The sequence below is a fragment of the Dromaius novaehollandiae genome, chromosome 17 (genome assembly GCF_036370855.1).
Source record: "Dromaius novaehollandiae isolate bDroNov1 chromosome 17, bDroNov1.hap1, whole genome shotgun sequence".
Taxonomy (NCBI): Eukaryota; Metazoa; Chordata; class Aves; order Casuariiformes; family Dromaiidae; genus Dromaius; species Dromaius novaehollandiae.
The window spans coordinates 4,458,584-4,479,645 of record NC_088114.1 but is presented as its reverse complement, the minus strand read 5'-3'; the positions used below and the strand labels follow the sequence as shown (position 1 = coordinate 4,479,645).

Here is a 21,062-nt window from a genome sequence, read left to right as displayed (position 1 = left end):
TAACCTTAATGGTAAACGTTTCTTTTTTTCTTTTTTTCTTTCTTTCTTTCTTTTTTTTTTTTTTTTTTGATTACAGCACTATCGAGGTGTACTTGGAAAAAAAGCTGTTTTTATTACAAATGTTTTATACAAAGCAAATTATAAATACAGTCCTCAAACAAAACAGCATTCAGCAGTTAAACGCACTAATAAAGGATTCGCACTTATTACAACACTTACATAGACAAAAACCTGATGCAAGTAGCAAGACATTATATAAATTCCTGTGTACACCTTAAAAAAATATATATATAAACTTTTCCTATGTAGGAAACAATTATTCCCCCTACACCTTTCAGGAGAACTTCAGTTATTAGCTACTGGTTAAAGGATGAAATTATGCAGTTATTTAAAAGTTGATTTTTTTTAATAACTAAAGCAACGTTTGGAAGAAATAGGCAGCATACCGTTATATTTTGACATATAAAAAGCACCAATCCAAAATACATAATAAGCCTTCCTTCTAGCCTGTCAAATGCCAGAGATAAAGCCATGGGATACTTACAAATATTTAAAACAAACAAACAAAAAAGTCTGCTGTCATATTACATAGTGTTACATTTTCTGTTTTCCAGTTTCAAAATACAATCTTAAAGACTACTCACCCAGTTTGCAGTTGTTGAAACTACTCTAAACAAAAAGGGTCCTTTTTATTCATGGATGAAAAAAAAAGTTTTCTGTTTCTAAACTTCAGTAGGAAAATTACCTCTATTACAAGGCAATATTATTCTAGTGAATATTTATATTCTGAAGAAAAGATATCAAATTGAAAAAAAAGCATCACAAAGACAGTACTGCCAAAGGGAATAAAAGAATGTGAAAACATGTGAACGTACACATGCAAGAGAATTAAATTAACATCTTTCAAAAGGAAGGTAGGTTCTAGATCATCTTGAAAATTTTGGCTCATTTATTTTGAAAAACGATCCTGTTTCAGTCCTCAAAACTGGCAGCAAAACCCAACAGAAAGCTGAAGTCCCTGAATAACAATGCTAAAGCTCTGATCCTATACTCCAGGAATGATCATGCTTACCTTTGTATAAACATATGACTGGAAAGAATCAGAGCTTCCCAGTCTCTGAAAATTAACCCAGACACGTGAAACTTTGCAGTGGCCAGTATACCTTCTACTTCACAAGGTCTGTATCTTAAACAAGCTGTATATTCTGGTTCCTATTTACAACTAAGCAGAGGTTACATGTTAATACAGTGATTTGTTACTTAGAGGGCTGTGTAGGAAACACATGATTTAAATATTTATCCCTAAGAAACAAACAATAACACTGTATACAGTTCTCTTTCATATCCAATAAAAAGTGCCATCAATTTCTCAGATATATTCCATTTCATGGAATTACTGGAGGAGGTAATGGTGTATTCACATAATGTTGTTATACAGCTAACTTTAATTTCTTCTTCTTAGCTTTCATGACAGGCGGTAATGATATTTTGAAAGCAGTCCTGAAATAACATTAAGAGAAAAAACCACAATTGTCAGATATGCTCAACATATTTCCAAAACCACCCGTTAAACAAAAAGAAGAAACACTTACTCGCATGTACTACAGATAGGACTGAAGTTGCAGAATACTGGAAAATAAAAGAATTGGTTGCTTTCACTAAAGTAGTTCCTTTGAAATGTAAGAAATTAGATTATTTTAAATATTTATAAACTTACTTGACAAGCACACAGAGCAGACATAACCAATTTCAATGAGATTTCGATGACAGAAACATGCAGCTCTGTAGTCAACATGAATGGGGGGTGGAAGGACAAGCTGTGATCTTTGCTCTTGATCAGGGAGAAATACCCACTATATGAATAAGGAAAAAGTATTTTACAAATTGGTAGAGTACTGCCTTGAAAATGTAATCAGTATGCTTTCACATCTGCCACAGGAAAAATACAGAAGTGCTCTTTCAACGACTTACCAGCAAATATTGCAGAAGGGATGGCATGTGGAGCACTTTCAAGTATATGCCACCTGTAATGTCACAAGCCTGGAAAGCAGAGCGCATAATCAGATCATTCTTATGCTTGATGAGATTAACAGAATATTTAAAATATCCACATACTGCTCAAGGCCTGCATGTCCCAAATTCTAAACAAAGTGTTTGCCAGACATGATCAAAGAACTAAGAACAGAAGTGCTGAGAAAAGTTATAGAGGGAGCAGCTGTCCACAGCAGGGACTGCCCTATCGCTGGAAAGTAACACGAAAAGTGAAAAAACAAAGATCTGACCTCACATCCAGAGATGAATGTGGGGAGAGAGTGCAGGGGAGAGAAGGGAAGAAATTGTTCTCATTAATCTGAGTAGCTCACCTCCTATCTCAGTCTCTGGGATACTTAAACATTTTTAGAATTTTGCTAATCTACACACATGACTTTGTAACATTGATAAATCTTCCTCCTCCTTTGAGGAGAGCTTTGAAAAGCAGCATCTCCAAGTCTTGTTCCACATGGAATAATTAATATCCTGGTAAGCTCACAGTGTTTACTATATTATTCTACATTATGATTCTTGACCAACACAGACACACTCAAGTGTGTTGCTGTGAAATACATATAGTCCTATGAAGAGGGCAACAATTTATAGTAATCACATCAAAGGAAAACCAAACAATACAGGTTTATGTTGCAATAAAAGGGCAAACAGATTTTTACAAAAAATACACAATTAAAGGAAGAGAAAGGATCTTGGCAATGTGAAAGAACACCTAGATATTGTCCCATAAAACAGTGCAAGAAAGAAAGTCTCCCTTTCAAGACAAGGCTACAAAAAGAAGAGAGCTTTAAACATGTTGAACTACCTACCATCAAATATCTAAGAACTATTCTAAATAGCAAATAGGAATAGGAAGTCTGTACCTGTTGTAGAAGACCTGAATCAGAGTCCAAGACACAGGCATCAATCAAAATGCTCTGTAAACAAAAAGGTGAAACTCATGAAAAGCAGAAATTCAGCTAGGACCAGTGTAACCTCAGTGTTACTGTCTTGATCCGTTTCACCTATAAATACACCCCACCTATTCCTGCATACTTTTTTAAGGCTGCAGGCCCACCACAGCCACAGGGAAGCTCTCTTACTTGAGCAGTACATGTATCCACATTTCCAGCCTCCACATTCTAATACATGGCAATAAAAGATCTATCAGGAAAGGTACCTTGCACATTATCTGCAAGGATGAAAGAAAAATAAAATAATAATAATAATAATAATAATAATAATAATAATAATAATAAAAAAAGGACTACTGCCTGTACTTCCATCGTAATCTTTAACTGGCCTGGAAGACCTTTTATGTTCAAATGTAGTGATCTAGGTCTATTTTTTAAATTCCTGCCTTTCCCTCTGGCCATGACAGGCTTCACAACCTTCAAGAAGTCTTTAACCAGATCAGAATCATAAGAGAAATGAACAATTTTGTGACATTTATACATTAAAAGATAGTATATATCATATAGTACATAAAACGGCAGCTTCACCTGTTTCTGTGCTGCAAAGATCACATTCATGAAATTCATATATTGCAGTGCACTGTCTTCTGCAGCTTTTATGACCTAAGTAAAGCAATTCAAACTTGTCAGTCTGCATAATATCGCTGTAGTTCAAAACTCAAAGAAAACGGATGACAAAAGCTCTTACCAGAATTCTTGATTTAATTTCTTGATTGCCTAAGCATTGAAAAGAAAGAGAAATGCATAAGCACATTGTTTCTACCTCTTGTAGCTTGCCCTTGTAATTAGGTAGCATGATCTAACACCTCAGTTAAAACAGATGTATGAGACTGTTTTATATTCTCAGTGGCATTAAGAGCAGCAGAAATACTTGACAAGTGTCTGTGGGCTAATTCAGATTTGCTATGAAAGCGGATGCTATCCCATTTATTATCCAAAAGTAATTGGCTGTTGAATAGGAAAAAAATTTTAAAGTTGATCATTAGCAGCTCGCTGGTTGAAACACATTTTGCAAGTATAACAAGGTAATTCTCACTGACTAAAGCGATCTGAAGTGTGTAGCTGATTCTAGTCCAGTTTCCACCTTGCAAACCCATCTGCACAAGTAGCACTTTTCCTCATGACAGAAGTCACAAGAGAAGGACCAAGACTGACAAAGAAATTAAACTATCATCCCAACTCTGCAGGTGTTAGCTGTCTATGCTTTTAACAGGAGTCTGGAATAGAGACCTTTTGATGTCCCTTCCAAAATAATTTATGCTGTGATTCTAAAGCTTCAGAAAAAGAAAAAGAGAACAGCTATACAGAAGAATGATTTGTATTGTTAAATCTCACAGTACTAAAAATTTGCAAGTGTTACAGCAGTATTTTAATTCTCCAAAGAACTGATAGTTCTCCTAGTAGTTAGACAGTTCTCTCCATTGTTTTCAACAATGGATGCTTAACCCCCTTCTTGTTTTAGGTGTTTTATCTCCAGCTGAGATAACGATCTTTTTTAAAAATTGTTCAGTATGGAAGACATTGAAAGACCTGATGCAGAGTACCGTGGTCCTTTTGGCTGAACTTCGGAAAAAATTTAAAACTGGGCTCTAATTTGTGGAAGCTCAATTTGTGGATTTGCATCTTTTTAGAATCATGTTTGTGTGTTTTATTTTGAAGTTCTAAGATTCTCCCCCCAAATTTTAAGATTCTTTGCTTTCTGCCTCACTTCCACAAATACCAAAACAAGCCCCTTATTTCTAATCCACCCAGAGCCAGCTCAGATTGAGCAACTTGAAATGATCAGGACAAACCTTTACCTATTACTGATGATGTGGTAAAGGGGATATCAAAATATATGCATGTTTACTTGCACATATATACATATGCATACATTTTTTCCTGTCCTTCCAATTCAAGTATTTATGCAATTACTCAGAACAAGAGAAAAGGTATTTTTACCTTTTACCTCTTTGCTCATCTTGTTAATATCTACATCAGCTAGCATTAAGGAATCAACATTCTCTTCTTAGAATGCCCAAGAAGCAAATGTAATATTTCCAAAAATCACCAAAATAGAAAGTAAATCCAGTATCTGTACTGTGTGTTCACCACCTCAGCCAAGACACATTTTAGTAAGCACGATCCAGTTTTTAGACAAATTGTAATTTTAGAGAGAAAACATCCCTGCTTTGAATAGTATTACAGAACAGTAACGGCAAAGCCTATAGTGAAGCGTAATCAATACTTTAAGAAATAGTCTTAAAAATATATAGTGATAAAGGCTTTGAAACTTCAGTCATTAAAAGGATACAACAAAGTGCTTTAGCAAGTGATCCTGCTAACAGAGTTTCCGTTTGCTGGCCCCTCATGTCAGCTGCAATACAAGAAAAGTTGCAGAAGTTACTTTATATAGGAAATCAGTCGCCAAACCCGACCACACTAAATACTGCATTGGAGTTCTAGCTTTGGGAAATGGTAGTAGTGCAGAGTCCCCAAAAGTGTCAAGTATAATCTTACCTACTTTAAACATATTAAAATTCAGAAGATCAAAATAGGGCCCCAAAGGAAATTCCAGCAACTCCTTGAAAGTCTCAGTATTCTGTAATTCTACATATTAAATCTAGATCATTTTTTCCTTACTTTTTGTCATGAGGTCTTTAATCTCCTCTGCAATTGCATCGTTTATTGCCGTTAACAATTCGTATTTCCCATCTTTGCTGCCAGAGCAATTAGATTCCATAAAACTACCACCATCTCCAAAGAGATCTGCAAAAGTCCAATGCTTCCCAGGGTACAAGAAACGACTGAAAGAGAAGAACAAAGTATTAATATTTTAGCAATATGCTTATAAGGAAAAAAAACCCATAAATTAACCAGTTGTAGGCAGCAATACTCAAAGGTATAGCTTCCAATAATTTTAATACTTTAAAGAAACTACATAAGCCAGTCAATCTTCAAAATCAAAATGGAGTAATGCCCACATTAATTCCCTTCCTTTCAAGGCATAGTTTACAAAGATTAGCAAACACGCACCGTGCCTGTACTGAGGGGTAGATCACTTGCTCCTGAGACTCATGATTAATCGGGGCGGGGGCAGAAGAATCCACTAAATAGGAAAATATCCCCACTTCCGTTGTCCTACTCACTGCATGTCTCCCCTCCCTTCAATATACATATATTCTATTTGTTGATAAAGTAAAAACCCCTTTTATTTCTTTCCCATTCTGTTTTAATTCATTTCTGTTTGTAAGAGAATAGTAAGCTACACATTTTAAACTTGGCTCCAATAATAAACTACAATCCAACAAGGACTTCAGGAGAGCGCTGCAGGAAAGAGCACTTTACATTTGTACACCGGTAAGGAGCAACGACACCTTTCTTGTGTGTGACTCGCTATGACAGCCAGTCTGTTGGTACGGTTCATAAACAAGTGCGAATTTCCCAGGACCATCACCGCATCCAGGCATTTTGAGAGGGTGAACTGCTGAAAAATAGAAGAAAAAGCAGATAGAGCACAAGTGTTGAAAGTTAAGTAATTCAGAAGGAATCGCTGAATTCAAATAACTGAAGCGTGAAAGGAACTTGAATTTTAGGGTGCAGAAGGAGATTCATTACTTAATAGGAAGCATTTGGGGGGGAGGAAGAAAGGTTCAAACAATACAGGAGACAGAGCAGGTGTTTTAAGAGCATTCTCGTGCACGATGTATCAATTTTATCAGACAGTATTAGCACAGCTCTGAAACCAGAGCGCTATCCCGCCCGTCGGCCGCCCTTAAGAAACGGGCGTCCGGCTGACGACCGTTATTTCCTCAGGGAGCCCCGCGGCGGGGCCGCCGGAAGCGGTACCTCAGCTTCTCCCAGCGCCCTCTTCCCCCACCAGATCGGGTTGGTGTCAACGATGACGACCAGCAGGCTCAGCTCGTCCTCTGAAAGACAGAGCACACGGCGGCGTCACGCCGGGGAACGCGGCGGTCCCGGGGCAACGCCGCCAACGCCGCCACCGGCCGGGCCGGGCCGCCCGCGCCCGCCTCACCCGCGCTCATGGTGCCGCGCGCCGCCTCCCCCGCGCTGCGGCGCCGCCGTGACGTCGCCACGCGCGGCGTGACGTCACGCGCAGGCCGGCCGCCGCCGGGGAGGGGAGCGCAGCGCAGCGCAGCGCCGCGGCCGCCGCCATGAGCACGGAGGGTAACGGGGGAGGGGGGTGGGGGGGGCCGCAGGCCGGGCGGGCCGGGCCTGACGCCTGCCTTTGCCTTGCAGACCTGATCGAGGCCTTCCGGGCGCAGCTGCGGGACGACCCCGACGTGGCCTCGGCCGTGGCCGCCATCCGCGCGCTGCTGGGTTTCCTCAAGCAGGACCGAGGTGGGCCCGGCCCCCCCCCCCCATCCCGGGGAGACCCGTGTCGGGGAGGCCCGGGCCTGCGCTGACCCCGCGCCTCTCCCCCACCGCCAGGCGAGACCATCCAGGGCCTGCGGAAGAGCCTGCGGACCGCCATCGACACGCTGTCCCGGGTGGACTCCTCGGTGGCCGTGTCCTCGGGCGGGGAGCTCTTCCTGCGCTTCATCAGCCTCACCTCGCTGGAGTACTCGGTAAGGGCGGCCGAGCCCCAGCTCAGCCCGCCGCCCAACCGCCCCCTCACCGGCCTCATGGCATCGCTCTGTTTTCCAGGACTACTCCAAGTGCAAAGAGATCATGATCGAGCGAGGGGAGATCTTCCTCAGGAAGGTCTCCCTGTCGAGGAACAAGATCGCCAAGCTCTGCCATCCCTTCATCAGAGATGGTGCCGTAAGTAGGCCAAGGCGGGGTCGCTCCTGTGCCGGTGCTCTGCTGCTTCCAGTGATGGAGAACCTGGGGGGGAGTGACATTTATTTGCATCCATTCATGACAACGTTGTCTGGTGGTGGCTTTCATGAATACACAGGCATAACATCACCCATTGCCTTATTTTCTTAAGACTCTTCCCCTCCCCTTATATCCATTTCTATGCAAACCAGCATTAACTCGTGGCCTACTTCTAAGAGACACTGAGGAGTCACAATGTGACGTTTCCATCAGAAGTGTTAGAGTCTCACCCCTTGGCAGCATCAGGGCTGCGTAAAAACCTGCCACATAAAGTCCAGCTCAGAGTGGTTTGCTGTCCTATAATTTGTACAGTACAAATGACATACAGCGTTATTTAAAGTTGATGGACAGTTGTGTGAAGGAAGACCCATGACACCACAATAACAAAGGTTCTGCAAAGCTCAGCAAAAAGTAATATCTGTTTTTTTGACAGCGAATATTGACACATGCCTACTCAAGAGTGGTCCTCAGAGTGTTAGAAGCAGCCGTTGAGTCAAAGAAGCGATTCAGCATTTACGTCACCGAATCACAGCCAGATCAAGCAGGGCAAGTACACAGTAATTTTGTGCTTTATCTATCAGCCAGCATCAAATCTGTCATATCTTAAGCTGCTAAGTTTGTTTGCATCACTAATAATGTCACATTATTCCGGACAAGTAAAAATACAATATTGGCAATTAATTTTCTGTACTAAATAAGCTTATTACACTGCTACCTGGGTTTTCCTCAAAGATTTACAAGCCTTCAGTCAGTGCCAGACGATCTAGTTTTCTCCTTGTGTGATGGGAGACAACTGACTTCTGGTTGTCAGCTTCAGAAGCAGTCCAAAATAGTATTATCTTTAAGCATAACAAAGTAAAATACTTAGCTAACAATGTTGCTTAAAGATGCCAGATAATGTACATTAGTGATAGCAGGGGAGCAGGCTTTCCCTCTCCAGAGAATACATGGTTGCATGAGGGATGCAGTAAATCCCACATACTGGATAATAAATGTTGCTAACCAGTCTTTCACTAGAATAAAGGATGTTTACCTAAATGAAGTACATATGACTTATCAGCTTCACTAAAATAACTTCTGGCAGTATGCTGCATGCTTTATTTCTTGTGTCTTGATGAAAAAGCAGAGACAGCTTAGGTAATCGATGATCTTAATGCTTTCTTGATTTAATCTTTCTGTAGCTATAATTCCTGACTGCTAAAACTGACTTGACTTTGTCAGGTTTATTATAATTTGTTTGTTTCCATTTCTACACAAGAATTTATTTTCCTTTAGGGGGAATGTCACAAACCAAAACTAGTGGCAAGGGAACAAGGACAGTCATAGGTTTCACTCCTTCAGACAGTATTTTTCTAGCACTGTCTTTAAAGAAAGACTTTTAAGCTTCAAACATGCTATTTTCATAGGCAAAAAATGGCAAAAGCCCTGAGAAAGCTGAACATTCCCGTGACTGTGATTCTAGATGCTGCAGTTGGGTAAGTCTGATCATTATATCTTAACATTGTTTATCCCAATTTTACTTTGACAGCATTACATATGAGCTTCTTAATCTCTGTGCTTTGAACAAGCTTCTGTTACTTAGTCTGTCACAGTCACCAAACAAGCTAAACAAGTTAAATCTTTTGGTGCACAATTAGGAGAACATGCCTGCTAAAAAACAAGTATTTGATACTTGCATATTAGAATGAAGAATGAAGTCAGGCCTAAGTATAGAATTTAGGGATAGATGGAAAAAAAGAACTGAGGTGCCATGCAAAAAGGCTACATTTTTTCTAATTTGCATACAGTAAGCACCGTCAGTTTTTTTAAAGATGATTGCTAAATTATTACTGCTTAGTAGCAAATACAAAGAGCAAATACAAGTAGCAAATACAAAATATGAGGAAGGAAAGAACTATTATAAATCTAAATCCTAGTTCTTACATTAGTGCAAAATACATGTCAGACTGCCTCCAACAGAATACTTATCAGTCTGCTTACCAAGGCAGCTGTAATCCAGTGAAGACAGTGGCTTGACTGGACAAATATAAAAGTGTTGTGTAATACATTAAATCTTTCTTCTTCAGAACGTTTAAGTTGATGGTTGGGAAGTTGGAGGGATGTAAAAAAAGGTGAACAAGTTTCTGGCCAAGGATGTTACAATGCAGAGTTAAGCTTCACTGTGCAGTTAGTATGTTATCAAGATACCCATGTTCCTGTAACTGAGGATTATCCCTAGTCAGGTTCACCTTCTCCAAGCCTTTTCACAATTGCCAAGGTCAGGTATGGCTGGAGAAGACATAGTTATTTATTATTCCTGCTGGGGAAGCAGAAGAAAGCTCATTACACGGATATGTAACAGCATGTGTCCTAGCTACCTATGTAGCTAGGACTAGTTCAGGAAAATGAATGACTGTTTGCATTACTAATTCCTGTTATGTTCAATGAGTCATGGCTTTTTTCCCCCCCCTCACTCAAACAGCTACATTATGGAGAAAGTGGACCTGGTGTTAGTTGGCGCTGAAGGTGTAGTTGAAAGCGGAGGAATTATTAACAAGGTAATAGGTACTGAGTTTATTACATTATTCTGTAAACTCCAAACTCTGAGTTTGGTTTCTTTGAAGCATTCAGAGTTTTTTGAAAAATCTTTTCTATTTGGACATTAACCAAGAAAAGTCTATTTTTTGGAAACATGATGACATTGTCACACTAGCACTGAGTCTGCATGTTGTTTTCCATCTGTCTCTACAGATTGGCACTAATCAAATTGCTGTTTGCGCCAAAGCTCAGAATAAACCATTTTATGTTGTAGCAGAAAGTTTCAAGTTTGTAAGACTTTTCCCTCTAAATCAGCAGGATGTCCCAGATAAGTTTAAGGTAAGTGAAATTCAGATTACTTCTTAACCAGCTAAGATGCACACTTACATATCTATGAATAATTTTTTTTCTGAGAAGGTCTTCATGTATCTGAATCTCTCTAGTATACATAATATGCAGTTACTCTGTGTTACAGTCAAACATCTCATAATGTGTGTTAATACTAACATTTAGTTCCTAAAGCATTTCTTTTGGGCCACAGGAGTAGTAGGGGGGAAGAAAAAGCTAAATCAAGACATTTCAGCACTACAAATTTTACTCCATACAGAAGATAACAGTTGAGGCCAAGATGGCACTAGCCTATGCCTCATTTACAGCAACTGATTGCCTTCAGTGATACCAAGTATCTGCTTAAGGCTAGCACTACCCTTGCCCCAAGAAGGTTTTTAGCTTGCAGCTGTGTGGTAACTAATAGTCTCTGTTTCCTTCTAGTACAAAGCAGACACTCTGAAAACAAGTCAGAATCTAACAGAGGAGCATCCCTGGATTGACTACACATCACCATCACTAATCACATTACTGTTTACAGACCTAGGTGTATTGACTCCATCAGCTGTCAGTGATGAACTTATTAAGCTCTATCTGTAACAAAGACACTCACTATACAGGATATATTACCTTCTTCAATGACCATCACAGCTGTAAGAACTTGGAGGATGATGCAAGTTATATGACCATGGTAAGGAGAAGAGTTGATTGATGTAATTACCAGCCTTCTTGAATTTTTAAGACAAAAACATTACATATGAACGGACCACTGTTAAAAAAAAAAAAAGTTGCTACAGCTTCTAAAGGCCTAAAATAAATTATTTAAAGAGGTGGAATGTTTTGATATTGTAAAATAAAATACCTTACTGTGTTTTCAAACTCATTCTGAGGTATGCTGTCACTTATTGATCTGGGACAGATGTGAAACCTACCTGAACAGAACAAAATGAAAAAGTGCGCAAAGCTCCTGCTATTGGAAATCTGCTGCTCCTGCCACACTGTACAAGAGCAGTGTTTTTAATTTTGTTCTTAAATGCAGACTTGTTTGTACTTCTACTGAAGTATTTATGGAAGCCAGGTCTCTTAAAGGAAGAAATTAGATCAGTTTTGTTCTCTGCATCATTATTTTGTTATAAAAATACAGTTTTATTAAAATAGGCAACATTTTGAAGAGGCTGGTTAGAACAAGACTGTCAGTCTTCAGACTCCAAGTCAGACACAGTTTCTACTTTGAGTCTACTTTGGCTGCCTGTTAGTTTCTTCTCAAACTCTTCTTCACTAATTTTGCCCTTTTTTAATCTTTTCAAGAGTCTGGTATCATTCAGCAGCTCCTCCATATCCTCATCTTCAATATCAGAGCCCTGTTGACAGTTGAAAAAAAACAATTAAATGCAACTGTAGAGCTGGACACTCAGAAATGCCCTTCCTAGTTGACTAGTACCAGTCCTTCCTTTAGTTGTGATCTATTGCTATCCTATGTTCATTAATAATCTTACACTGTGACTCATTTGAGAATAAGTTAATACTACTGTAAAGCAAATAGAAAACATGACACAAACATCGCTAAAGGTTAAAAATGCTCTATAAATGAGTGAATGAAGGACAGTAAGAAAAGCATTAATTAGATGGTAGGCTTTTTCTAACCTTTATTCCTACATAATACTAAGATGTTCCCAAGGAAAGTCTGGGCTTAAAGTAAAAGGAATCAGAAGCGTATGGTCTTCTGAAAAACAGGTCTCTTTCTTCAGTTAAAAGGTAAAGTCCTCATTGGGGTATTTCTTCTATTGCTATTTTGTGCCTGTGCTGGATTCTCCAAGCCACAGGATTTGAATTCTCACAGTATACATCGTGCTTCCCTCCCACACACACACACCCCCCAAAGGATGTTTATAACCCAGATTTTGCCAGGAGTATCTAAGCAGGAAATAGTACCCAATTCCCATGTTGGAGACTATTTAATCCTGTTATACTTGTTGAGAATTAAGAAAATTAAAATCAAGCACTGTCCTTCCTCTCTGCCATCATCCCGGGCTGCTGGACCTCTGAGAAGTGAAACCTATGCAATGTGCTCACAGCTTTATTCACTATCACTGGAGTGATGAGAACTTCCTTTTAGGGTTTAGCTTTAAAAAATGTCTTTAAAACTTTTTAGGTTTTGCCTATAGAGGTCCTAGAAAGTCAATGCAGACGGTCAGGAATTCTGCAGGGCACCCAGCTCCTGTCAAACTAAAATCCCATTGCTTTTTGCCTTTTGAAAGCATGTACCTATGCTGTTGTAATGGCATGCAGTTTAATAGAATGGACAGAGTTTACCTCTTCACGCTTCCTTTTAGCTGTTACTTTCTTTTTCTTTTCCCTTTTGGCTTTTTGCTTTGACCAGGCTTTGTTCTTTATGAATTTCTTTTTCCCTCCATTTTCCTGTCTTTCCTTTCTTTGTTGTTCTAATTGTTTTTGTCTCTGCTTTTCTCTATTTTTATCCTTAAATGGAATGGAGTCTGTATTAACCGTGACGGGAATAAAGTCTGAAAAACATTTTCCTCTTAGTTCAGGCATCTTTGGCATCTTTAGCAAGGCAAAACCTTTGGCAAGACTGGCAAAATCCAGATCTGTTAAAATAAAGATTATAAAGTCAGTTTCTTGCAGGATAAAAAGTTAACCTAATGTAGCAAATCACAGAAAGAAGTCTTACTATATTGCTTGCATTCTACACTTAATACTGGTAACAAAGTCACGTCTGTTTATGCTTAATATCAGTTTTGGTCTCACCAGCCCCTTCTGTAGTAAACGGATCCAGGCCTTTCAAAACAACTCTTTATTTCCCAGGGGTTTGTTCGAGCTGTTAGAATGACTTGAGATGAGCTCATCTCATTTAATTAGCAATTAATTGCTCTTTGGGACTTTAATTTCCAAGGGCATGGTTCAAGTCAGAAAAAAAAACCAAAACCAAAACAAAACAAAAACACACCAACATGGACAAAAAAACATGAAGTTTTAGCATCCCCTTTTGTTGTAAAATGGGATGTTCACCTTCCATTGTGCCATTCAGTCACAATCAGGTAACGTTCAACTCTGATGTCAAACACTATCAGGATATGACACTGCAGAAAGTAGCTTTGAGAACAGGAATCAATAGTTGTATCTTCTGGACAGTAACACTATGTTTTTTGCTAAACCAAATACAGTCTTCTGCAGAATAGTAAAAATATAGCAGCCCCTGCTGAGAATTACCTTTTATTCGGAAGATCAGATTACATTCATGTTTGGCATAAGCCTGGATATAAGACACAAATGCTTTCATTCCTTTCTCAAACACAGCTCTGTCAGCTAGGGCCATAGACTTCAGTTTTGGAAGAAGATCTAACACGTTTCTCTGTGGTTTCATTTCCTGCATGGGACACTGAAAAACAAAAAAGAAATATAGAAGTTCGGCTGAATGATTAAAAATGAGTTACGAAGCTTCAAACACAGAGTTCTTCTCCAATTAATATTCAGAAAGCTTTGAAGGCAGAGTATTTCCCCCCAGTCCGTCCCTTTCTCCTTACCCCCTCTTTTATCTGATCATTTCAATTCTCCTGTTCAGCCTCGCAAACAGTTGTTCTAGTCCAGGAGAAGGGTTCCCACACTGCAGCTCAGAAGAGGCAAGACCTTAATCTAACACCTCGTCAAGCTACATTCTCATTTGCAGGCCTCTAGAGGATTTATACAATTAATTCTACTAATGCAGGATCAGATAAGGGAAGTGATCCAAGTTAGAAATAAACTTTTTCTGGCAGTTTTATTTTTCAGCAGCGCAGAGGGGCAGCATACCAAGTGGTGGTGCAGTGGAAGCCAGTACTGTGTTCCAGAAATGCTCAATCTCCACCCTTGGAAAAATCATTTCCTTACTAGATGCATGTGTTCCTCAGTAGGTAAAACAGACAGCTCTACTGAGCCATAACGTGGCTTAGTAGGTAAACCTGGCAGCAATTGCATTCTAACAAGTAGTTGAATGCAACAATTAATAAGAATCTCTTATCTTTTTTTAATTATTTGCCTCTGCTAAAATCTATGCATATGATCTTAAGCCCTATGAATTCTGATTTTAAAATTCCTGTCACCAAGCTTCTGGAGTCTGTCTGTCTCCTTACCCTTTCCTGCTTAGGGGGAAAAGAAAAGTCTACTAACCTTTTGGTTGATTGAGAGAAAGTTAACGTAAGATTCTTCCATGGGAAGCAAAAATACCAGTGCACTGCCTACATTGCCAATCCGTGCTGTTCGACCACACCGATGCACAAAGGCACTGAAACATGACATAGAGCTGGCTTAACAGATGCTCAGTTTGTTGTTAAAGTATTAGATAGTGAGCGAAAGGGCAAATTCTACGGAATGAAAAATCTAGAGTGCTGTGTACTTTTGACCTAAACTAGTAATTTTAACAACCAATAGGAATCACTGAAATACAACACAGCAGACGCATAACAGTCCCTCTCTCAATTCTCAGGAATGTGTACACTAAAGCAAAGTGCATCTCTTTTGGGAGGGTAGAGTTTAAGCAAGTTCTAGGGAGAAGTATGACAATGGAAGTTAAAATGCAAGGAAAAGCTCATTTCATTTGAATTTTTAATGTGCCATCCCTGAACAGCTCTGTGCTTGCTTTCATCTCTGCTCTCATTCACCCTAGTATCTCACCTCCCGTTACTTCCCTGATATTCTCATACTTCCCCTTACACTGGAGAGTCTCCTTCTACAAGTATAAGTGGCAACAGTCATTTTAATGGCATTAACGCATTTGACTTACGTATGTACAACACATGGAAGTGACACTTAAAATCATATCAGTTACAACAAAATTGCCACGTTCCAGCCTCCCTTGTTCATGCATTGTGTATTTATTCAGACCGACTTTCAGGCAGAGAGTAAACTGTTTTCCACAGTAGTATGTTCCCAATTTGTATTTGAACAGTACAGTAACATGAGCAGAAACAAAGGTTCTTAAGATGTGAAATTGTACCTTGCACTGCTAGGTGGATCATACTGTAAAACCCAATGAACTTCTGGAATGTCTATGCCACGGGCCATCACATCAGTGCAAACTAGAATGCCACTAGGAAGAAGGAAAAGCATGCTTTCATTAAATGGTCGCTTAGTGAGACGTACCAACCTCCCTACAACTGTGTATTCTGCAGCTATACTGGAGAATGAGGAACAAAATGTTTTAAAACATTTATGTTCTGAAAAGAAACAGCGTAGTATAAGCTAGTTACAGCTTTCACCAGATAAAAATTCTACACAACATTACAAAAAGGAATGTGGTTTATGAAAGAGCCAACATATCACTAAGAAAAATCAATTCCCTATTACAAGTTCTATTTTTAATTCACCATTTGCATTCACCACAGCTGATACAAATACTATAAATGTTTTAATAAAAGACCTAACAAGCCGACAGTTTGGGCATGTTATTTTAAACAGATGCCCTTCCACTCTATTGGTAATTCTTTCTTTTTTAATACAAAAAGCTAAAACTCAGTTCCCATGCAATAAGAACAACAGCAAGAAGGGCAAGTTTCTCTTAACTGAACATCCTGCAAAACTGACAAGGAATACTTTTCTGCAGGTAAAACACAGCATCATGTTGCCATATGCTTGGTCACATTCTAATAAAATAGTATCCTGGGTTTTTAGTTTGGTTACGAGTTATGGAAAAAGTTATGTTCGTTACCGTGTCCCTTCTGAGGGATATATTTGCTAATGTGGGATTGTAGCACACGTCAGTACAGCATGCCCACAGCAGCAGTGGGGATGGGCGTCACAGTGTGTAGGCTTGACTAGCAAGTGCAATGCAAACTTTACAGGAACCCCAGCTGCAGGATATCCTAAATCTATGTCCCTGCATCTTTCATGCTGCCACATGGATTATCTAAATTAGGCTGGACATGCCCCAGTCATATTTTCATTTTGTTTGTAATTATAATTTGTGTACCTAAGCATAATTTATGTCTTTTACAAATACATTAATTTCTCTCTCATTCAGTACAGTAGCACAGTTAAAAGTTATTTTTTCTAATTTACATCATTTGCACTACCCTAACTCTGTAAGCAGCTAGTTGTATCTTTCTCATCAGCACAACCCCACTCTTCTGCACTTAAGTGGCACGAGCATATTGTCATGTACAATTACACATCCCTTACTATTTCTACTTTTAGCTGACTTAGGTCTATTCATATATTCTTACCCTGGGAGCTTCCGAAACTCAGTAAAAATCTTGTTACGTTTGTGTTTCATTTTCCCATGAATGCACATTATTTTCACTTGTTTAATTAAGGATTCCAAAGCCTTCCCATAGTATTCCACACAGGCACACGTACTGTTGTGATAAAAAAAAAAAAAGGCATAAAAGCTTATGCTACATTTTTAATCTGATTTAGACAATCATGCTAAAGTGGTCTGAGATCTTTTAAAAATATATACTACGGCTCATTTTTATTTAAAATAGGCACATCATTTTTATAATTAACATATAATTGTCTACAACACCTTACTTTAAAAATGCATATAAAATTCATATGTTCTGCTTAGTGAAGTATACTGCAATCCTCACTCGAAGCAATGATCAATCGCTTCTTAAACACCATATTCTACAAGACAGCTGTTAAAAAAATCAATCACCTTGTAAAATATATGCACTCTGGGCCAAAGAATGGCTATGTCCTTTTCAACACTGAGCATAGTGTTGGAATTTAAGTAATAAAACACTGCACTGTTTTCACAATGAAACCCAAATGGAATTACCTGAAAAAGACCAGATGTTTTTCCTGTTTGTGTTGTCGAAGAAAATGCACCAACTGATTAAATTTTTCATCTGCTTTGCATATCTACACAATGCAAAAGAAAAAAAAAGTTTTTTAAAAAAAGGACCGGATACAGAGTGATTTGCCCATTTTCTCCATTCACTGGGGCTCATCTGTGCACTGGTAGAGGCCTACTGACATAATTTACTGATACCGATCATGTGTACCACAATACATCATATAGGATATTACCCTTTTATCAAGTAAAAATATATACTTGAGCTCCCAGTCCACCCACCCCCAGCTGTAATACCTTTCCTACAGTAATATCTCAGGTTTTCCTCAGCCACTTCCGTAAAATAGCTGGATATCCCTCCCACATCCTCTCGATATAAAGAAGTCAAGGAGCCACAGAGCTGCAGCTGGTTTTGGGTTATGACAATTCCTGCCTGGTCAAACAGAACAGGCAACAAAACTCATACAGCAGCCAACAATGCGGTTGCTAATTTGGATCTTTCTCCTCAGCTTGGTAACTGATTTTCAGAGAACCTGCGGGAGCTTTGTATCCTTCAGACCTCTGTGTCCTCTGTTAATGAGGCCAAAACTGGCCAAGATTTAAAGAAATATTGATAGGACCAAGGAAAAGCAAGAGGGAATGACAGACTATCATGAAGCACAGAAGGTCGCACCATGTAATAGTTCTCCAGGCGCGTTGGAGTTTTCTGAGTGTTGCTCGCTGCTACTCCCTTCTCCTTCACCGAGATGCGGACAGGATTCCGAAGACCTGCTCTCACCAGGTTCTCCACTTCTTGAGTCTGAGTTGCTGAGAACAGCCCTGTCCGTCTCTGCTTGGGCAAAAAGTCCAGAATGGCATTTAAACTGCAAGTAAGCACATGTAAAACATAAATGTCCCAACATTTCCCTCAGGAAGAAATTTAATCATTGGAACAAAGCTAATTTTACAAGTCATTTGTAGGCCAGGCTCATTCACATGAATCTTCCATAAGCTAATTTAAAACTTCAGAAATATTGCTAAAATTTATTATTTAAATACCTTGCTTCAAAGCCCATATCTAGAAGTCTGTCTGCTTCATCTAATACCAACACATCAAGTGACTTCACACAGCTTGCTAGATCCAGGCCATCTGCTTTTCTTCTGAAGAGATCTTCCAAGCGGCCAGGTGTAGCTACAATGATGTTCCCACTGTCGGTGATAACAACACACAGAAATTTCTTAATTGCATAAGCTAAGGATTCTGAGAGGGTGGCTAACATAGTTATCACACCATAAACCTGCACTCAAATTGACTGGATGTTAGTGGATGATACACAAAAATTTCAGTTTGCTACTACTAACTGTATTCATATTTCAGTTGCTTAGATACTAGGTCAACTGGAGTAAAACTCTCAGGTGAAAGCAGATGATTTGTGGTACTACGGATTTAGAATATGCTTAGCACCTGTAAAAAGCAATTATCAGATAAAAGAAATCCTTGGTACTTCCATGCAAAAGCCAGTGGCAAAAGAGGTGTATGTATTTTGCTTCAAAACTTATCCATCAGTATCACCACAGAATACTTCCGAAAATTTATTCATCAGCTCGGTCTTGATCTCATTAGAACCTACTGTTGGTACATTGACACTAAAGGAGTCAATCAAAATATTAAGTGAAAACAGTTTTCAACTCACCATGCTGTACACTACTCTTCACCCAGCAAACATGTAAACGGTACAGATTTCACATGTGATCCCCTCCTACTGTCTCATTACCCCCTCATTAAGTCATATCTAGCTCAAGGAAAAGAATCCACAACTTCTTCAGCACATACCCTGATATACTTCGGTATTACCATCAAATTTTAGGATGCCCTAACTTGAAAACTCTAAGGACTAGGAGAAAACCACAACTGAGAGGCAACAACTGAAATTATTGACAATCAACTTACCCGTGTTCTTTAAACTTTTCAACATCTTCCATGGGGTTCCTACCACCAATTAAAAGAATCTGACTAAAACAAACAAACAAAAAAACCACAGAAAGATTTGGGTCATCTTTGGTTTTTGCTAGTTTATGAATCACAGCAGTCCAAAGAAAAAGGGTTGGTTGTCATGACAAGTCTAAAGTTCACCCACCTAAACTTGGGGAAGTGTTTTGTGAAATGCGATAGCACCTCATCAATTTGAATAGCTAGTTCTCTTGTTGGTGTGATAATTATAGCTCCAACCTGCATATGAAAAACAAAAGGAAATTACGGAAATTGACAGAATAAAGATTTAGGCAAAACAGTCCCTTACAAGGTAAGTGAATATAAGGCACGTTTATGAACCTAGAATCAGACAGAACACTTCCAACAGAAATGTAATGAAGTATACTGAATAACAAAATATCTGTGAAAGAGGTTTTAAATCAGTCTGTAAAATACCTCTGCTCAAAGAACAATATCTGATCATATTTAACTGCAAATAATAGTTAATTGTTGTATACACTAAAACGTATACAAAGTCAATAGATGCTAAAAAGCATCTGGTCACAGTCTCTTGTTTGCAGTATGTCATATTTGATATTTTAAAGCATTTTCCTAACAGCTCAGAAGCCAGTTTTGATTGTATCAAATAAAAAGCTGTAACTAAGGACAAAGAAAGTACTCTATTATATTAATTCTGAACAGTTTGTTACCACTGTGCTAAAAAGCGGAACACACAATGACTTTATGTGTATGCAATTTTACTTACACATACTTTTACTGAAATCCTTAATCTTATCTATGTATACTAAAAACATATCTAAACACTCAGAATTGAAGAACTTAATCTTACCTGCATTTTCTTTAATTTTTCTTCCCGTCTGAGCAGAATTTCTAGGATGGGAATAACAAATGCTAAGGTTTTGCCACTGCCTGTTACCTGCAAGAAGCGAAACAGAGTCACCTCTTTCTCAGTCCCAGAAAGGAGAAAAACAAGGAAACCAACTGGAAAAAAGAAAACACTCACCGCTTCTGCAGCGACATCTTTATTACTCATAAAGAGAGGAATGGTGGCAGACTAAGAAAGAAAAAAAAAACAGAAACATCACGTGAATAGTTGAATTTTGGTCTGGTTTATTGACTAAATCTCATGGAGGCCAAGTCCCCCCCTCCGGGATATCGAAGCTGTTGTGTCAGCGAGCCGTGCTAGTGACAGGAAAAGCCGAGCGCAGAGACCTCTCCAGCGGCGGCAGAGCGCGGCTGCCCCGGGCTAGGATCGCGCCCGTGACGCCGCCGATCGCCACGACCAGCCCCGGGGATCCCGGCGCGGCTCCCACCCGCCCAACGCCCTCCCTCGGGCCTTGCCTGCCCCGGGCTCCCGGCAAGGGCAGCCCCAGGCGGCCCCTCACCTGCACGGGGGTCATGTGGGAGAAGCCGAGGCCGCGCAGCGCCCGCAGCACACCGGGGCTCAGCGCCACGGGCAGCGAGGCCCAGCTTCCCTCTGTCACCGCCTCCATCTTGGGCGGGCGCGTCCGTCGGCCTCCCCCGTCCCCCCCTCACGGTCCGGCCGCGGCGGGTCCGGGCGGAAACACACGCCGCCGCGCCCCCGTTCCGCCCTGGCTGCCAGCGCGGCGCCGCCGCTGCTTTTTGTGCCCTTGGCGAG

The 21,062-nt window shown here is 39.8% G+C and overlaps 3 protein-coding genes across 6 annotated transcripts; 1 reads left to right on the top strand and 2 right to left on the bottom strand.

The window, feature by feature from the left end:
• Window positions 1–89: 89 nt before the first annotated feature.
• Window positions 90–7,153, bottom strand: GTF2H3 (general transcription factor IIH subunit 3). 4 transcript variants are annotated; one of them, XM_026114567.2, is made up of 13 exons: window positions 7,015–7,153; window positions 6,828–6,907; window positions 6,356–6,465; window positions 5,622–5,785; window positions 5,293–5,355; window positions 4,941–4,970; window positions 3,688–3,716; window positions 3,528–3,602; window positions 2,910–2,963; window positions 1,972–2,040; window positions 1,718–1,853; window positions 1,593–1,629; window positions 90–1,500 (listed from the first exon to the last, which is right to left on the bottom strand). In XM_026114567.2, the coding sequence occupies exons 1-13, from the start codon at window positions 7,022–7,024 to the stop codon at window positions 1,431–1,433; spliced, it is 927 nt and encodes a 308-aa protein (XP_025970352.2). In that variant the 5' UTR covers window positions 7,025–7,153; the 3' UTR covers window positions 90–1,430. The 4 variants fall into 4 exon arrangements, with proteins under 4 accessions (XP_025970352.2, XP_025970353.2, XP_025970349.1 ...); XM_026114568.2 differs by having other exon boundaries at window positions 6,356–6,462; XM_026114564.2 differs by having other exon boundaries at window positions 6,327–6,465; window positions 7,015–7,068.
• On the top strand, window positions 7,073–11,547 carry EIF2B1 (eukaryotic translation initiation factor 2B subunit alpha). The gene is made up of 9 exons (XM_026114563.2): window positions 7,073–7,166; window positions 7,239–7,340; window positions 7,431–7,567; window positions 7,647–7,763; window positions 8,254–8,366; window positions 9,227–9,295; window positions 10,282–10,357; window positions 10,551–10,676; window positions 11,109–11,547. The coding sequence occupies exons 1-9, from the start codon at window positions 7,154–7,156 to the stop codon at window positions 11,262–11,264; spliced, it is 909 nt and encodes a 302-aa protein (XP_025970348.1). The 5' UTR covers window positions 7,073–7,153; the 3' UTR covers window positions 11,265–11,547.
• A 239-nt stretch (window positions 11,548–11,786) lies between these two features.
• On the bottom strand, window positions 11,787–20,953 carry DDX55 (DEAD-box helicase 55). The gene is made up of 14 exons (XM_026114562.2): window positions 20,809–20,953; window positions 20,427–20,477; window positions 20,253–20,339; window positions 19,569–19,660; window positions 19,382–19,444; window positions 18,490–18,639; window positions 18,125–18,314; window positions 17,437–17,519; window positions 16,880–17,011; window positions 15,655–15,747; window positions 14,829–14,943; window positions 13,893–14,061; window positions 12,978–13,270; window positions 11,787–12,025 (listed from the first exon to the last, which is right to left on the bottom strand). The coding sequence occupies exons 1-14, from the start codon at window positions 20,914–20,916 to the stop codon at window positions 11,858–11,860; spliced, it is 1,794 nt and encodes a 597-aa protein (XP_025970347.2). The 5' UTR covers window positions 20,917–20,953; the 3' UTR covers window positions 11,787–11,857.
• Between the last annotated feature and the right edge of the window lie 109 nt (window positions 20,954–21,062).